General features: G+C 43.1%; 1 protein-coding gene across 2 annotated transcripts in view; it reads right to left on the bottom strand.

The window, feature by feature from the left end:
* PXDN (peroxidasin) overlaps positions 1 to 16,923 on the bottom strand; it is a 740,799-nt gene that overhangs the window by 415,484 nt on the left and 308,392 nt on the right. For both annotated transcript variants that reach the window (XM_078647879.1, XM_078647880.1), the window contains one exon: positions 8,263 to 8,432. In XM_078647879.1, the coding sequence (XP_078504005.1) occupies positions 8,263 to 8,432 (170 nt within the window). The remainder of the gene's footprint in view (positions 1 to 8,262; positions 8,433 to 16,923) is intronic.

Here is a 16,923-nt window from a genome sequence, read left to right as displayed (position 1 = left end):
AGCAAGGGACTCACGTCTGAGCATATCCTGCCAACTTATGGCGAACAAAGCGGTACAAAAGGGGGTGGTGATGGACGGAGCATCTGAACCAATCAAACACTCACACCCAGTCAACAGATTTGGGTTTAATCCATCACCGTTCTTTAGCCCACTCTGCCACCCCAGTTCAGACATGGCTATATGCAAATCAGTCTGACCCTGTGCCTCATGGGAACAGTCCAGCCCGAACTGCCATGCCATGCCTTCCCTAGACCGGAAACAGGTTTTTGTTTATTAATATAATTAAATGTGCATTGTTATGAGAGCTAAGATAACACATGGCACAAATTGTTGACTACAAAGCATGAAGCCCACCCTACCCAAGCATACTCTTGGTCCAATTTCTAATGTCAACAAATTAACCAGGTCTTGTTAAGTATTTGACATTTATGTAAATAAAACAGGCTGAGGCAAAGATTCACTGTGAAGATCCAAACATTATTTTTAGGGAAAGATTTTACAAACTGTATCCAAACATTGTTGGTCAATTCGTTGCTTCTCTTGCCATCTTTTGGGGGGTTTTGCGACCCATGGCATTTGGGGTTATCACCAGGCCTGAGCATAGCTCATGGCGTTTTGCTACGTTAAACTCTGCGAAGTGACAAAAACCTCTGCGGAGTTCCGTAAGTGACAGAGTGTAGGGCGAACTGCATTTTGCACTGGTCTTCCTGCCGCTCAGGTAAAAATGTTACCCGAGCAGCAGCTTGCGCCCGCCAACTTACCATTCGCGAGCAAGGAAAATACTCCGCTGCACAACGCAGAGCAGAGTTTTCTGCACTCCGCAGTTCCGTGGAGCACAGAGTGCAGAAAACTCTGCAAACTCCGCCAACGGAGCAGAGTTCACTGCCCAGGCTAGTTGTCACAGCGTCGGGTGAGACATTGTTTCCTTCCTCCTTGCCTTTTTAGGTCGAGCCTAGCTATTGCGTAAGCAATCGCTATGCGAGATTATAGTAAGGGGAAAAGAAAAGTCTACCAAAGACCTTTGGAATGCGGTTAATGGCCAGTGCATGTGAGGCATTCAAGCGCGAGGCTGGCATCTGGCATGGACTTAAAAGCAGCAGACTGACAGGCGCGCTCGGCCTTACTTCCTGCTCCCCCTCTTACAGCAATTAACTTTCGTTATCACTCACACCCCAAATGCTCGTTCCCTCCCACCCTTCCTTTGATGTCCGCTTTTCTTGTTTTAATTAATTCCTCTGAAGGCATGACACAATGCCTTTCCTGATCTCACAATTTGCACTCGTGTAGCTGAAGTTGATCCCAACACCTGCCCATGCACGGACTTTTATTATTTGCATTCTCATTTTCTAACATTACCCTTCCTGCACACAATTAATACACGCTAGTGGCGGCACTCACGGCAAAACTGATTCCACTGTTTACAAGCTATTCATTGTCAAGCCCTGAGTCACTTTTAGGAAACCTGATAACATCTCTTCACTGGAAAAGAACTGGTGACATTGTAACACTTGTTCTCTCTTTTTCCCGGTCTCCATCGCTCTCCTGTTTTTTCTGGAGTTTTTTTAAAATATATAGCGCAAACTCGACTGAAAGATATTGGCGCGCTTTACATGAGCGCCCAACTACATTACACAACATCACACACTTTCCTGTTTCTCTCTCTCTCCTCCCCCCTCGTTGGCTCTTTCTCTACCTCACACACCCACCCACAATCTTTCCCCCTCTCTCTCGTCCTTCACTTTATGCCTATCTCCCTCCTTCTCGTTTGGTTTCTCTCTCTAAGTCTCTGCTCTGTTCGCTCTCTCATCTTCTTCGTCCTTGTTCATCTCTCTCCTTGCTGTTTCCTTTGTCTCACACTCTAATATCCTTCACGATAAAGTCTCCTATGCCAGACGCACTTCCCTTTCTCCTTCACACTGCAAGGGCTCCTTCCCAACACCCCATCCCCACACCTTTACCCCCCACCCTCACCTGACTTTACTCACTCCCTATTTGATCTTCATCCTCATACTCATACACTCGCATTCAGGAGTCTCACCTTCTCTACTTTCTACACCGCGGAGCTTTCTGTGTTGGTCCAGCCATTTCTTTCTGCCTTCATTTAATGTCTCCAGTACAAAACGGGTGTCCTCTCTCGGACATTGTTTTTCAACTGTCAGCTAGTGGGGAGCAAGGCATGCTTTTTCCCATTGAGAGCAGAAACTCTGTGCCGACACTGTCTATGCAACACATGTTATTTCTGAAAGTCATTATCAGCCGTAAGCTAATAAATGCCAAAGTAAAATATACTCCTCCCCTTGTGTGTTCTGTTCACAGCAATCACTGTTGTGTTGATGGAAATGACACCACAGCATCACTCGTCGCCACCACAACATCACTCAGCGCCACCACAGCATCAATCTGTGCAACCATTCAACAACAACTGGTTCAAATATGTTCTCTCAATGTTTCAAGCTTTATTACAAATGTCACAAAAAGATGTTAATATTTCACTTCTGTTCTTGGATTTTAGTCACAAAAAAATACACTGAACATACGCTTCACAAAATGTATTTACTAAAGTTTAAGCTATTGCCATTATAAATTACAATAACTTTTATTTAAGTATTAATTATTTAAAAAAATTAAAAGCCATTGTTATTTGTAATATCAATACATCTAAGTCACGTAAATAAGACACATATTGCATTACAAATGCTATAGGTGTCACATTTGCGAAAGTTAAAACTATTGGAATTGTAAATGACAAAGCTATTAATGTAGCTATTTTCAAAACCAACACATAAATACAAAATTTGTCATTTACAATACAATAGCTCAAACTTTCCTAATGCGAGACCTATTGCATTGCAAATGCTTGTTATAGAGAAGGCATGCAGAACATCTTTTCTGCTTCTTTTCCTTATAATTCAGTTAACCATTAAAAAAATTATTGTCCGTTTAACAGCCTTCTAAATGTCAGGGCTAATTCAAGTAAACAGCAGCCATGGGGCTACAAGTTAAGGCCAGGAGTGCTGCAAGCAGTACCTGGGCCATACCTTGAGTATCCCTGCGATAGAGAGTGGCTGGATGGGGTTGAGTCCTGTTTCGCCTTTTATTGTTTCCTCTTTGACTTCGACTTACCTGTTGCCTTCACTCACAAGGAGGATCTGTCCCGACATTGGCCTTGAGAGTGGGAGCAGGTCTGCATCCTCCATTTGGAGAGGGACTTGCACGGGGTCTGTGGTTTCATTTTATGATCCCATATTGCTTTTGGGGGCATGAAGGCACACTTCTCATATAACTTGGAGTCATCTCCCCAGCTCAGACACCAAAAGGCCCACCTTGTGGGGAGCCGTCATTGGCTTCTGCTTCCAACAGTCATGCCATGACTTGAACCCTGCAATTTTAGGTGGGAACATTGATGTGGTCTTGAATTTAGACAGGTTTTGAAACACGCAGAAAATGGTAGTGGGGCACTGGATCCATGTATGAATTATCAAAATGAAAGGAATTCACACTGGCATCGAGGGGCTTAAAGCAAGCTCCTCTCTGTCTCTTCGGGTGTGGAATGAAGCCAGTGGCTAGCTACATGGTGCCACCTAACTGCACGCATGAGTACTGCTGTGAAGAATTCTCGATCCAGCTTGAGGCTATTCTACTGATGAGGAATATGGGATTAGGAGTATCCATCAATAAAGGCAACATCAGGTTACCTGGGAAAACCCATACGACCTTACCTTCATTTATTCATGAGGAACAAATGGTGGTGGAAGGGTCTTTAATCTTCAAGTGTTGCTTGGTGATCTCGATCCAATGGATCAATTTTACAGAGTGGGACTAAGCTCATTTGCAATTGAAGGCTACTGGTTCCTCCCGCTTTATTGAATGTGCACTGGAAACTGACATGTATTGACACATTATAAAATCCAGCTGTGCATGGCATGCTAGGGATTTGAACTGTAAACAACATCAGGCGTATTCAGGATGGAGTTAGCCATTTGATGCAAAGTCCTCCTATATGCAGCAAATTCTGGGTACACTTCCCTTCTTGGGTTTCAGCGGTGTGGGTTTAATAGTGGGAAAGAGATTTGCTTCTGCCATCTGTTTATTGTTGATGAAATCTGTGCAATATATTGCTATGTAAGGTTGTCTACTCTGCAAGGAGAGGGGAAATATAAGATATATACCACACTAGTTCATCATCTGAGATGTGGAAAGGGATATCATTGGCAAGACTGTATGCAATTTACTGCCTTTTTAGACAATGCATTTTTCCTCAATGAAAAAGAGGGAAGCCAACTGAGTGTAGCTAAGCAATTTAATGAGCAGAAAACACTTAAAAATGATTTACTATCTATTGTATTTCAGTGTATACAATGGAATGGAATTTTATGTTATGAATGGTGCAGTACGTTTCAGGAATGTGCAATTAATGTTTGTGAACTGCTGTTTATGTTTACCATACATAAATGTATCTATTACTCTTGTTCTATTGTTTTTAACACGATTTAATGTAACAAAGCTGAATTACAGGTTAAGCCCCCTCAAACCCACGGTCCAAGTCTGTACTAACTCTTCTAAAAAGAATATAATTGAAAAAAAAAAAAAGGAGGGGGAGAAAGGGGAAGGCAGATAAGCGGAATGATGTAAGACGGGTTAAAAGCCAAGCGAGAGTAATGGATGTGATAGCTTTCAATGTTTTTGAAAGACGTGGCCGTGATGAAGGTGATCAGGCACATGCTGACTCTTGTTCATGAGAAGGAGGAATCCTCGGAAGCAACGAGTGAGACACATGTACAATTAGAAAGGCGAGTAACAGATTAGATGCAATAAAGATAATCTCTTGGTCTAGGCACTTTAGTGGGGGCTAGCAGAATTCAAGTGACACCATTCATCAATCCAGGGCTTTCAATAAACAAACCCACACTGTGGGAGTTCTAGGGTTGTTTCACATCATTTCAGCTAATTGGATAAAAGAAACAAATTACAGTGGCTTGCAAAATGAAAGTCTAAGACTGGAAATTAGTGTACAGATGGCGATAAATGCTTCTTTGATGTTATAAATAGTATTTTAAACGACCTGAAATGCATGCTGATGTGCACACGAGACAAAAATATGCAGATAGAGCCAAGGGAGCCAAAATAGAAGCCTAATCTAAAAAAAATTAAATACAATATATTTAAATTTGACTTAAGAAACCCTAACATGTTATCGTTCTGTCAGCTTGTGTGGGTATTTTAAAATTTAATAAGCAACACAAATCTTGACATCCTATTCCTCGTTAGTACTGGAATACTATGAGTATGTATAGGCTGTGCTACTTTATGTATCAACTCAGTGTATTTTGCCGTGCTTATCAGTGTTCCTTAAGAGCATACTGATTCTGACGTTGTAAGGCTGATAGAAAACAAACAAGAGAACAGCGTTAGCCAGGGGTAAACACTCACCACAGTTAAGCTCTTCTGGGGTTATTATACCCACGTGTGCCTTAGAAGTGGGGAGCACTTCAAAGAAGGGTCTTCCGAAAGTGCACAGAGGTCCTTTCTTGCTTACACTGGCTACAGACTCACTACAGGGGGAGTAATCAACCTTTTGTATGGGAACAGGACACAGCCTATTCAGGTGTGTCAGCCCCTCCTTCCCGGATGAGTCGTTGGGATGCAGATGGGCACTGATGGAGACTGACTGAGATGAAGGTAAACAGGGCCAGATAAAGCTAGAGATTATAGCGATAGCCAAAGACCCATACAGATAAAGTCAGAGAGAGCTACAGACATATAGACATACTGACAGAAACAGACAAAGATAGATTGATACCAACAATTCATAGTGTTTACTCATTTGCTGTAGAATAGAAAAAATAAGCTACCTGAAATTATATATACATTATTTAAGTTACCCAAGTGTTTTCCAATTATTACCCTTTAAATCAAACCATGTAACTTAAATATGCATTTTCCTTGTATCCCATGCAAAACACGGGCATCACGGTATTTTAGAAAAATACAATTTTGGGATTCAATACACTCCTTAGAAATCTGAATTCATAGGAATCCATAGGAATGATTGGGTAGTGCATGTCACCCAAGTTTCTTCATAGTGTTCAACACAGGTATCAGAAATTGGATTTCTGGGAGGCACTACCATGGACTGGAGTAGGGGGGTGGGACCGGGAGGGGGTAGTGGGCGGGTGGTAGGATGAAGCACAGTCAGGGTGTGTAGGTCGCTGATCCCAGCATATGTGCACTAGAAGGCTAAGGGCCATGGGGAGTGCTTATACTCATTGCCACACAACTTCGAGGACCGAGAGAGCCATGAGGGGCGGGGGGGGGGGGGAGAGAGTGGGTGGAAGGGTTCATGCTGCTGGGGGGGGGGGGAAGTTGGGTGGGGGGGGCTTCGAGGTGAGGTCCCTCAGTTACTGCCTTTACTTATAGTTGATGGGGGGGGGGGGGGGAGTTCGGGGTGAAAATGAAGAATAATAAGTTCGTCAGGATGAATGCAATGTAACTGTCTATTTCAAAAGTTGCGTAACGGCGGGTAGAGCGGAATGTTGACGCTCCCCCGCGATGTCTTGTTCATGGTACTAATGATTCACCTGATGCAACAATAAAAAGAATTTAAAAAAAAAAAAAAAGAAATTGGATTTCTGGTTGGCAGAGGTATGCACTCTGTCCAAGCAGGAACCACAATCCTAGTCAGGGTAAGTTAGATACACACCAAAAATTAACCAGTGCTCACCCTCTGGTAGCTTGGCACAGAGCAGAAAGGCTTAACTTAAGAGGCATTGTTTAAAGTATTTGTGCAACAAAGTGAAAACACCACAAAAAGTCTCAAAACTAGGTTAGATAAACAGATTACGATTTTATAAATAAAACAAGACCAAAAATAAAATTTGTAGAAGTCAAGATATGATTTTTAAAGATTAAATGCAAAAAACAGCGCTCAGCAGCAATAAAGCGCCTATGGGGGTTATCTGGTCACGCTGGACTGGGCCAAAGTCAAAAGTTCAGCTCAACCGTGAAGGAGAGTGGCCTGGATACAGGAGCCACGCAGGGCCCGCTGAACAAAATACTTTGATCACGGTCACAAATGCGATAGGGAGGGTGCAGCCAAGCGATTTGTTTGTGTCGATCCCACAGTTGTGGTGATGCATCAATTTTCTTCATGCAGTGGTGACCATGTGCAGGTACCGAAGATAATATACCAGGCCAAAAGGCGTTGGCTCCCGTAACGAAGGTCCGGGTTTCTCCAAGCCGTCGAGGGGATGCACTATTCTTCACACACTGCAGTGATGTGTTGGTCCCGATCCATTGGTTCTTTAAAGAGATGTGCTGGTTCCGAGTGCGATGCGTCACTTCTGCTCCAACAACAGCAATGAAGCGTTAGTTCTGCTACTTCAGAGAGATGCATCAGTTAGTTCTGGAACAACTGCTTGGGTCCACTTCCAATGGACCAGGCACAGGAGCAGGTGGCGAGACTTTGATATTCCAGAGTCTTAAAAACAGAAGGCAAACCAACAAGCCCTTGGAGATCATGCTGGTTCAAGCAGAGTTCAGTTCTTCCTCAGCAAGGTCAGAGGGAAGCAGCCATCACGGCCGCACAGCAGAAAAGCAGTTCTCCAGAGCAGCATTGTGCAGAGCGATAGTCCTCGTAGCAGCACAACAGTGCTTCCTTACAGAGTTTTTTTACAGGTCCAGAAGTGTCTGATTAGGTGAAGTCAGCGATCCAGTACTTATACCCACTTGTGCCTTGGAAGTGGGGAGCACTTCAAAGAAGGGTCTTTCGAAAGTGCACAGAGGTCCTTTCTTCCTTACACTGGCTACAGACTCACTACAGGGGGAGTAATCAACCTTTTGTGTGGGAGCAGGACACTGCCTATTCAGGTGTGTCAGCCCCTCCTTCCCGGATGAGTCATTGGGATGCAGATGTGCACACGAGACAAAAATATTGCAGATAGAGCCAAGGGAGCCAAAATAATAGCCTAATCTAAAAAAAATGTAAATACAATATATTTAAATTTTACGTAAGAAACCCTAACATGTTACTGTTCTGTCAGCTTGTGTGGGTATTTTTTAAGTTAATAAGCAACACAAATCTCGACTTCCTTTCCTTGTCAGTACTGGAATACTATGAGTATGTATAGGCTGTGCTAGGTTTTTCATCAACTCAGTGTCCTTTGCCGTGCTGATCAGTGTTCCTTAACAGCATACTGATTCCGACGTTGTAAGGATGATAGAAAACAAACAAGAGAACAGAATTAGCCAGGGGTAAACACTCACCACAGTTAAGCTCTTCTGGGGTTATTGTGGACACTGATCTTCCTTGAAGTCGACGTGGATATTCACAAGTAGCTGCAGCCTGGGCATTGCCAGATTCAGCATACGACTTCAATAAATCAGATAGCCACAGTATCTCACAGTCACAGTGCAATGCATTGGAATCCAGTCGCCTGTTTAAGAAAGAAACAGACATAGCAATTTATACAGTGTTTACTAATTTGCTGTAGAATAGAACAAATAAGCTGCCTGAAATTATATATACATTATTTAAGTTACCCAAGTGTTTTCCAATTTTTACCCTTTAAATCAACCCATGTAACTTAAATATGCGTTTTTCTTTTATCACATGCAAAACACGGGCATCACAGTATTTTAGAAAAATACAATTTTGAGATTCAAAACACTCCTTAGAAATCTGAATTCATCGGAATCTATAGGGATGATTGGGTAGTGTATGTCACCCAAGTTTCTTTATAGTGTTCTACAAAGGTATCAGAAATTGGATTTCTGGTTGGCAGAGGTATGCATACTGTCCAAGCAGGAACACAATCCTAGTCAGGGTAAGTCAGATGCACACAAAAAATTAACCGGTTCTCACCCTCTGGTAGCTTGGCACAGAGCAGGCAGGCTTAACTGAAGAGGCATTGTTTAAATTATTTGGCAACACAGCAAAAACACCATAAAAAGACTCCACACCATGTTAGAAAAACAGATTACGATGTTATAAATAAAACAAGACCAAAACAACAAAAATACAATATGTAGAAGTCAAGATATGAATTTTTAAAGATTAAATGCCAAAACAGCGCTTAGAAGCAATAAGCACCTATGGGGGTTATCTGGTCACGCTGGACGAGCCAAAGTCAAAAGTTCAGTTCAACCGTGAAGGAGAGTGGCGAGGATACAGGAGCCACGCAGGGCCCGTTGAACAAAATACTTTGATCATGGTCACAAATGCGAGATGCAGGGTGAAGCCAAGCAATTTGTCTGTGTTGATCCCGCAGTTGTGGTGATGCATAGATTTTCTTCATGCAGTGGTGGCCATGTGCCGGTACCGAAGACAATTTGCCAGGCCGAAAGGCATTGGCTCCCTGAACGAAGCTCCGGGTTTCTCCAAGCAGTCGAGGGAATGCACTGATCTTCCCACACTGCAGTGATGTATTGGTCCCGATCCATCGGTTCTTTAAAGCGATGTGCTGGTTCCGAGTGTGATGCGCCGCTTCTGCAACAGCAATGATAGATTGGTTCTGCTACACGCAGAGAGGAGATGCATCAGTTAGTTCTGGAACAAGTGCCTGGGTCCACTTCCAATGGCCAGAAGCAGGTGGCGAGACTTTGATAAACCAGAGTCTCCACCCAGCAGAAAATGACTGTACTTTTCATCCTCCTCCCTGCTCAAAATCAATTCATCCTCACAAGTGAGCTAAAGAACGATGCTGGATTCAACCCAGATCTGTGACTGGGGGTGAGTGTCTGAAAGGTTTCAGCACTCCGTCCATAAATCAACTTGTGTTTGCTTTTAGCCATGTTGTACAGCACAGCAGCAATCGCTATGCACTATGGCTGAAAGTTGTTGTTTTTTTTTTTAAAGGAAAAAAAAAGAAAAAAATTATGCAGAACACTGGGCACGTCATGGCGCTTTTTCGTTTTTTATATTTTTTTAACTTTCATCTATGCTGCAAGGCAGCATGATTGTACACTATGACAAAGCCAAAAGCTCTAGAATACTGTTTTGTCAATTATTTAAAGCCATGTTGTACAGCAGCATGGCCGCTGTGCAGCATAGTTGAAAGTAACTAAAAAAAAAAAAACTCTGCAGTGCTTAACATGGCTACAAATACATTGACAAAGCCACCAGATCTCAGACGAGATATTGACTTTGCAAATGCTTGTTTGATATTATGCGAATGACCTCTCAAAGCCTCCGCTCGTTCATAGACCCGTCTGTCATGCGTGTGGCTCTTAACTCAGGCCAACTGTGATGAAAAAACGAAATAGCTGCTATTCGTGGACTTACCGCAGCATGTAATGACATGCTGTGTGTAAGAGCCTGCAAACAACTTAAGTAAACAAATTTTCGTTGAGTGCGTGAAACCTCCACATGTTAAATATTGCGGCCTTCGCACTCGTTAGCTCATTTAGCAGTTACTTAATGAGTCGTAAAATCGCAAAATTAAGGAGGTTCTGATCAAACCTCGCTTGATTACAGAACCATGACACACAAGCACGCTGCTCTGAGTACATTAATGAACAACAGCACGGCCAGTCACATCATACATTATGTGAAAATTGGTGTGCGAACATGACCACATTCAATCTGAAAGTAAACACATTGATCTATAAAAGAAAAATCTAGTGCGCAATCATAAAAACTGCGAGATAGTTCTGGTTAGGTACGGTTAAGGTAAGTACAATTTAAAAGGTTTCTTTTTTCAATTCGCAAGTAACTTAGAGTGCTACGCTTAGTTTAATTATACTACACTTCGCGAAGATCGATAAAGTGAGGGAGGGCAACGTTTATTTATTTATCAAGACTTGGTCACCACTATATCAAATAAAAAAATGAAGATAATTGGTACTGATCATTTAGTAGTTAGTAACTGAGATATGAAGTTACAAAACAGTACCAGACTGCCAAGAAAGAGTTACTTTTATGTACACCTATAGTGTTAATTTACAAATTGCTCATGGATTCAGACTTTTGCTCCAAAGGCAAAATAAATGAAAAGTAAATTGACTGGTGAAGGAAGCTTTTTCCTTTATTGTCCACTTTGGGATCAATGTATTCAGATTGAGTCTTCGGATCCAGGCTATTGGGTTGGCTACGACTGAAAATACTTTTGCTTGTTATGACATGACTTCAGGCATCTGAAAATGTTCACGAATCATGCAGCATGGTAAATAGGCCACTTAACAAGGTATGGGGAGCATCTCGTGAATTCGCGCTATACAAAACTTTATAAATAAATAAAGAAGTGGTGGAGTATATAAAACAATGAGATAGTGCACAACAAAAACTTCAATCATTTACTAGTGTTTGATGCTGTATTTAGGGATAAATACTAGCCTGTAGATTGTGGGCTCCATTTGCTGTTTTTCAGTGTCACTGGATCGGCAGATATAACCATATATCTGGTGGAAAGATTTTCCGGGGTAGGAGTGGGGAAGGGGGTGGAGGGGGGGGGGGGGGGGGAGAGGTCGGGGAGGGGGGTCAAGATAATCATGCTAATGCTCCAACAGAAATTTAAACCTGCATGGTATGATGTGCAGCTCCAGTGGCAACATTGCAGATCCGAAGGATTCCACGGCCTGCACATATCCTATGTGGCAATTTGGTACCGCACATCGCACATAAGATACACAGACTAATAAAAACACAAATGGTACTGCACCTGACCAAAGGCTGCTGTGGACAAACATACATATGCATCTCTTTGTTACGTTTTAACACACACCCCTCGGATACCAGAGGTTATGACATCCTGTGATAAGCCAATTTTGTGCCCAAAAAAAATCCAAGTCTATCAGCCCAAAGGGTACACATGATAGCGAACCAGGTCTGGTGGGGTAAATCTTAAATAAATACATATATCTTCAAACATTTGTTTTGACAAAGAAATCTAAACTGAAACTTGATCAAGAAGACCATGCTATCTTTCAGTTTAGGGTTTTGGGCCCTGGGAACTTACCTTGGGGTTGGTAAGGGCTGACCAACTTAAGGTCCAGATATACCATTCTAGCAGATGATGGGGATAAGGATGAATTCCAACGTATTCTTATGGGTGTGAGTCTACCCGACTAGGAGGAGGGAAACAGAGAGGTGTACCTCTGCAACCCTGGAGTAGTCACCAAGTGTGTACTGGAAATGGTGCAGGGAAGCTTGCTCACCAGGCAGAGCCTTTACTCCAGAAGGTTCGTCTCTATTTGCATTCGTACAGTTCTCTCCAGGTCCTGGGTGCAGACTTGTTGGGCAAGATTGGGAATCCCAAGGCAGCAGCAGCTGCAAGACAGTGTAGCAGAGGCTTAGCACAGATCGGGTCTAGTGCTAACCCAGAGGAAATGGCCAGCTCACACCTACAATATCTAGAGAGCACAGAGCAGGATCTCATTTTGATGTAGCACTTCAAAATGCTGGAGTGGGGTGCCTGCTTATTTTGACAATCCTTAAGAGTATTGCAGCAACCAGTTCCCATTCACAGTATTGGTTACCCCTATACATGTAAAACCCCAACTAATGGGTACATGCAGTTTTGCAACTTCTGGGAAACAGTGGGAGAGTTGCTCTGTACAGCAGGCTTATCGTGTTCCCAGCATGTTCTGTTAGTACATGTCATATAAAGGTCCCCGCAAAAAATGGCTAAAGCCGATCTGTGTAAATATTGGCACAAGATCAAGCCAAAGAGCATTACGAATTTTAAAGACAGATACAAGGGAACCTGTGGTCATAGCTATGGCTAAATTTTTGAGCTGGACATGGGCCCTCAGAAGGAGTAGTTTGCTTGCCAATGTAGGCTCTATTCTGCATTAATGAAGTGAACATTATTATGATTGATGTTTCCCCTCTGATAGGTATTGTGGTCATATTGCTTTTATGTGGTTCCCTTTTGATAGGGCACAGGGGCTCTTTGGTCAGTCACATTAGTATACACGGCTTCCCTTGGCCGTGGAGAGGAAAACCATCGTCCCCCTTCGTCAAGAAGCAACTGGGGGGAGCAGGAGCTTCGGAAAGGAAAACAATTTCCAGTCCATGAAGTACGTGTTGCTTATGCGTGAAAACAGCACGCAAGTTGGTCTTTTTGCCTACTGAAGGTTAATAACATTACAATTGCTAATTACACAGGGGGACCCAGCCCACTAAGGGATCATATGTACTTTACCATTTTCGGGACTATAAAGACCAGCATACTGCTGGATGCCTTGTAAATATGCCACGCCCACTGGGGGCGGTTTTTTCGACAACAAAAGGTCGGAACAAGGAAATGGTCAATGTTTTGAGCCCTCCTCTGGCAATCCATGATTAAGGGGCGTCACCGCCTCGAAACGCGTCGGAATTCAGCTCAATCAAAGGAAATTCCAACCTGCGAGCATCAGCGAGGCACACAAACCGGATGGCAGCAGCGCGTGTGTTCCCTCTTAGAGCACCGGGGCTCTTTGGTCAGTCACATTAGTATACACGGCTTCCCATGGCCGTGGAGAGGAGAACCACCGTCCCCCTTCATCAAGAAGCAACTGGGGGGAGCAGGAGCTTCAGAAAGGAAAACAATTTCCAGTCCATGAAGTACGTGTTGCTTATGGGTGAAAACAGCACACAAGTTGGTCTTTCTGCCTACTGAAGGTTAATAACATTACAATTGCTAATTACACAGGGGGACCCAGTCCACTCAGGGATCATATGTACTTTACCATTTTCGGGACTATAAAGACCAGCATACTGCTGGATGCCTTGTAAATATGCCACGCCCACTGGGGGCGGTTTTTTCGACAACAAAAGGTCGGAACAAGGAAATGGTCAATGTGTTGAGCCCTCCTGTGGCAATCCATGATTAAGGGGCGTCACCGCCTCGAAATTCAGCTCAATCAAAGGAAATTCCAACCTGCGAGCATCAGCGAGGCACACAAACCGGATGGCAGCAGCGCGTGTGTTCCCTCTTAGAGCACAGGGGCTCTTTGGTCAGATATAGATATAGATATATATAGATATAGATATAGATATATATATATATTTTTTTTAACATAATTATCTTTTAATAATAATTGTATTTTATAAAGTCTGGCAAACTTGTTTTTATATAAATGTATATTATATGTGTCTTTTGTGATTGAAAAATATTGAATAAAGATTAATTGAATTGAATAGAACATGTCATCGAACAGAATTTATACTCCCTAAGACTTTCTCTAGCGGAAACAATGTGTATTCTACTTCCCGAAAAAGACTGAAGATGATGTTGTGGTGGGTTGGCCAGGCCATTTTCTGTGAGGAGAATCTAGCCTCAGTTTTCAGTGTGTTTGATGTACAAAAATGTTCATCATGTAGGGATAAGCCTAAACGTAGGTGCACCACAGGTGATTGAGATCACTCCTCTACTCACATTTCTTCCAGTGTTTGTAATCTGTATTCTGTTCACAATCGTTTTAGGAGTTCCAATATTGACAACTCATATTTCACACAAAACCTTTTTTGAGAAAAAAAGTGGTCCCGATTAGCAGAAGTTGCTGGAGGGCAGACAGTGGGAGCAAAATACTATAAATAAGTTGGCACTAGCTACAATCCGGGAGAAGAGATTCAAAGGAGGCTGCCGCCCATATCGGAAGAGGTGAGCAAGTTTAAGATGTTTCCTATCAGGAGCACCAAGTGTAATGATTCTTCAGATCAATCATTTGCCTTCCCTAGAAACCACGTTCAGCATGTCGGCTGCTAATAAGATTCAGTGTGCTGGGCAGCTGCCCCTTCTCCTTCTGCAAAGCCTTTGATGAAAAACAAACTTGCTAGGCAGCTGATAACATTGACTATATTCAACAGTGTGGGACAGACCTGTTGGCTTTAACCAATGCTTGTTGTTAGGTGGCTGCAAGAAAATCTTGCAAGAGAATACATTTGAGGGCATGGCCTGGACATCACATAGAAATCTGAAATCCCTGAGCATGCCAAGTGAGAGTTGATAGTTCCCGGAATGAGAAGAAAGGAGGAAAAGCACAAGCTGTGCTAGAGTGGGAACCAGCCATTTTACTTCAATTTCTCAACATATTAGACCCTGGGTCATGGTACCCGAGGCATTGAGCTTTGCGCTGCACAAACTGTGAACATCGGTTATGTGCATTATTATTTTGAGAGGTTGATCTGAAGCAATCGGATTCAACCAAAAGCACAGTTGGCCAGTTACAACAAAGACATAACACCCAAGCATTAGCTTTTGGAATAATAGAAACCCTCGATATTTTTTAAGAAATGAGCTTGTAGAAATTCTGCGAACTGACACTTTCTGGTCTATTTGATATATGCCAGAGATTTACTTTTGAATAAATGTATGCGTTTTCCCAGCAGCTTAAGGAGGCTAGTCCTAAATCAGAGATCACTAAAAAAATCTTACGAGACATCTTCTTAAACACATTTCAAGGACATCATCCTCAGAATCTGTTTCAGATTAAACTTGAGGAAACGGGATCAGAGGGAAGACATAAGTGGGTTGTTCTCGCATGCGGTTAGTATAAGGCTTTCAAGCTACAAATTAGTTCAACGCACCTGTAAGTGACTGTGCCTTGGCTCAAAGTCACCACATATATCTACACAGTGCACGAGCCTCTAATGGTAAGGACTGAAGTCTGCCGACGCCTTTGATGGGAACTTCAAAGCACGTTCAGGATCAGATACTCAGAGGTAATTAGTTCCACAGTTTTTACTTGCGATTGGAAAACAAGCAAGAGCGGGACTAGAGAGAGACCTGCCTATTATCAAGCCATGCTGCAACACGAAAAGGGATTGTCTGCCTCGCTACCACCTGTCTTTGATCTAGGACTGCATCTTCCTTATGTCAATGTCCCCACTGCACACTCAACTAGCCAAATAAAAGAAAGTGCATCGCCATTCTAAACAAACAATGGCAAATGCCAATAGGTTTTGCACATGAGAGCTATGGCTTTTGCAAATATTTGCATCCATGCCGAACAGCTGCACGGCTTCTCTGGAGCCTGTCTAAATGTAATTGCAAAAAAAGAAAGTGCTATGACCCAAACAACGTTAATGTGCTTTTAAAATATATATATTTGTTTACCTCTTTCATGCTGGCTCGCTCTGTCATAGCATTTTTTTAAAATATTATTTTTAGCCATGTGCTCCCTGATCCCCTCTCCCCTCTCCCCTCTCCTCTCCCCTCACCCACGTGCTTCTCTCCTGTCCACCTTATTTTCGTGTTGGCTCGTCCCCAACCCACATTGGGGAGTGAGGTAACCTGGAAGGATAGATGGAGGTAGTGAGGGAGGAAGAATGGGAAATCACGTGGACAACAGAAGGTGGGCAGGAGGGCTAGGGAGAGCACATATACAAAGAGGGGGTTAGAGGGGGCCAGAGGAGGTGGGTGGCAAGCAGAATCTTTTGGGCTAGGACCTAGGTGAAAGTCTCATGTTTGACTATTTACCTAAATATGACAGTGAACCTATTCGCAAAATTCATGCCGGAGCAAAGCTATGGGCAGGTATCAGCGGTAAACAGAGTTTTGTTCGCATGCTACACAACGCATGCCATGACAACGCGGTCATTACAACGACCGCGTCTTATTTCGCATACCGTTACAACGCAAGTTGGAAGAACGACTTGCGTTAGGGGGAAGAAGGTCTTGGATTTAAAATCCAACACCTGCCCTAGTGTAATGATGGGGGCCCCGGGCCCTCATTGCTCGCAATCACGGACGCAGACACAGTAGGCTACATGGTACAACTGGCCCAGAGCACATGGCCTCGGCCCCTTTTATTAAAGCTGTGTCACCTGACCGGTGACATCAGTGGTGGTTGGGTGTTCAGTGTGCTGGCATACAAAACACTAGACTGCTGGCTGTGACTCTGGGACACTACATCCCTCTCAAACCTGGGGAAAAGTCAAACAAAAGAAGTCCAAAACCTATGGGAAGAAAAGTACAGTTTTCATAACCCCGTGACAAAAAGTTC

This window comes from Lissotriton helveticus, chromosome 6 (genome assembly GCF_964261635.1).
Source record: "Lissotriton helveticus chromosome 6, aLisHel1.1, whole genome shotgun sequence".
Classification (NCBI taxonomy): Eukaryota; Metazoa; Chordata; class Amphibia; order Caudata; family Salamandridae; genus Lissotriton; species Lissotriton helveticus.
This window is presented reverse-complemented; position numbering and strand designations above follow the sequence as displayed.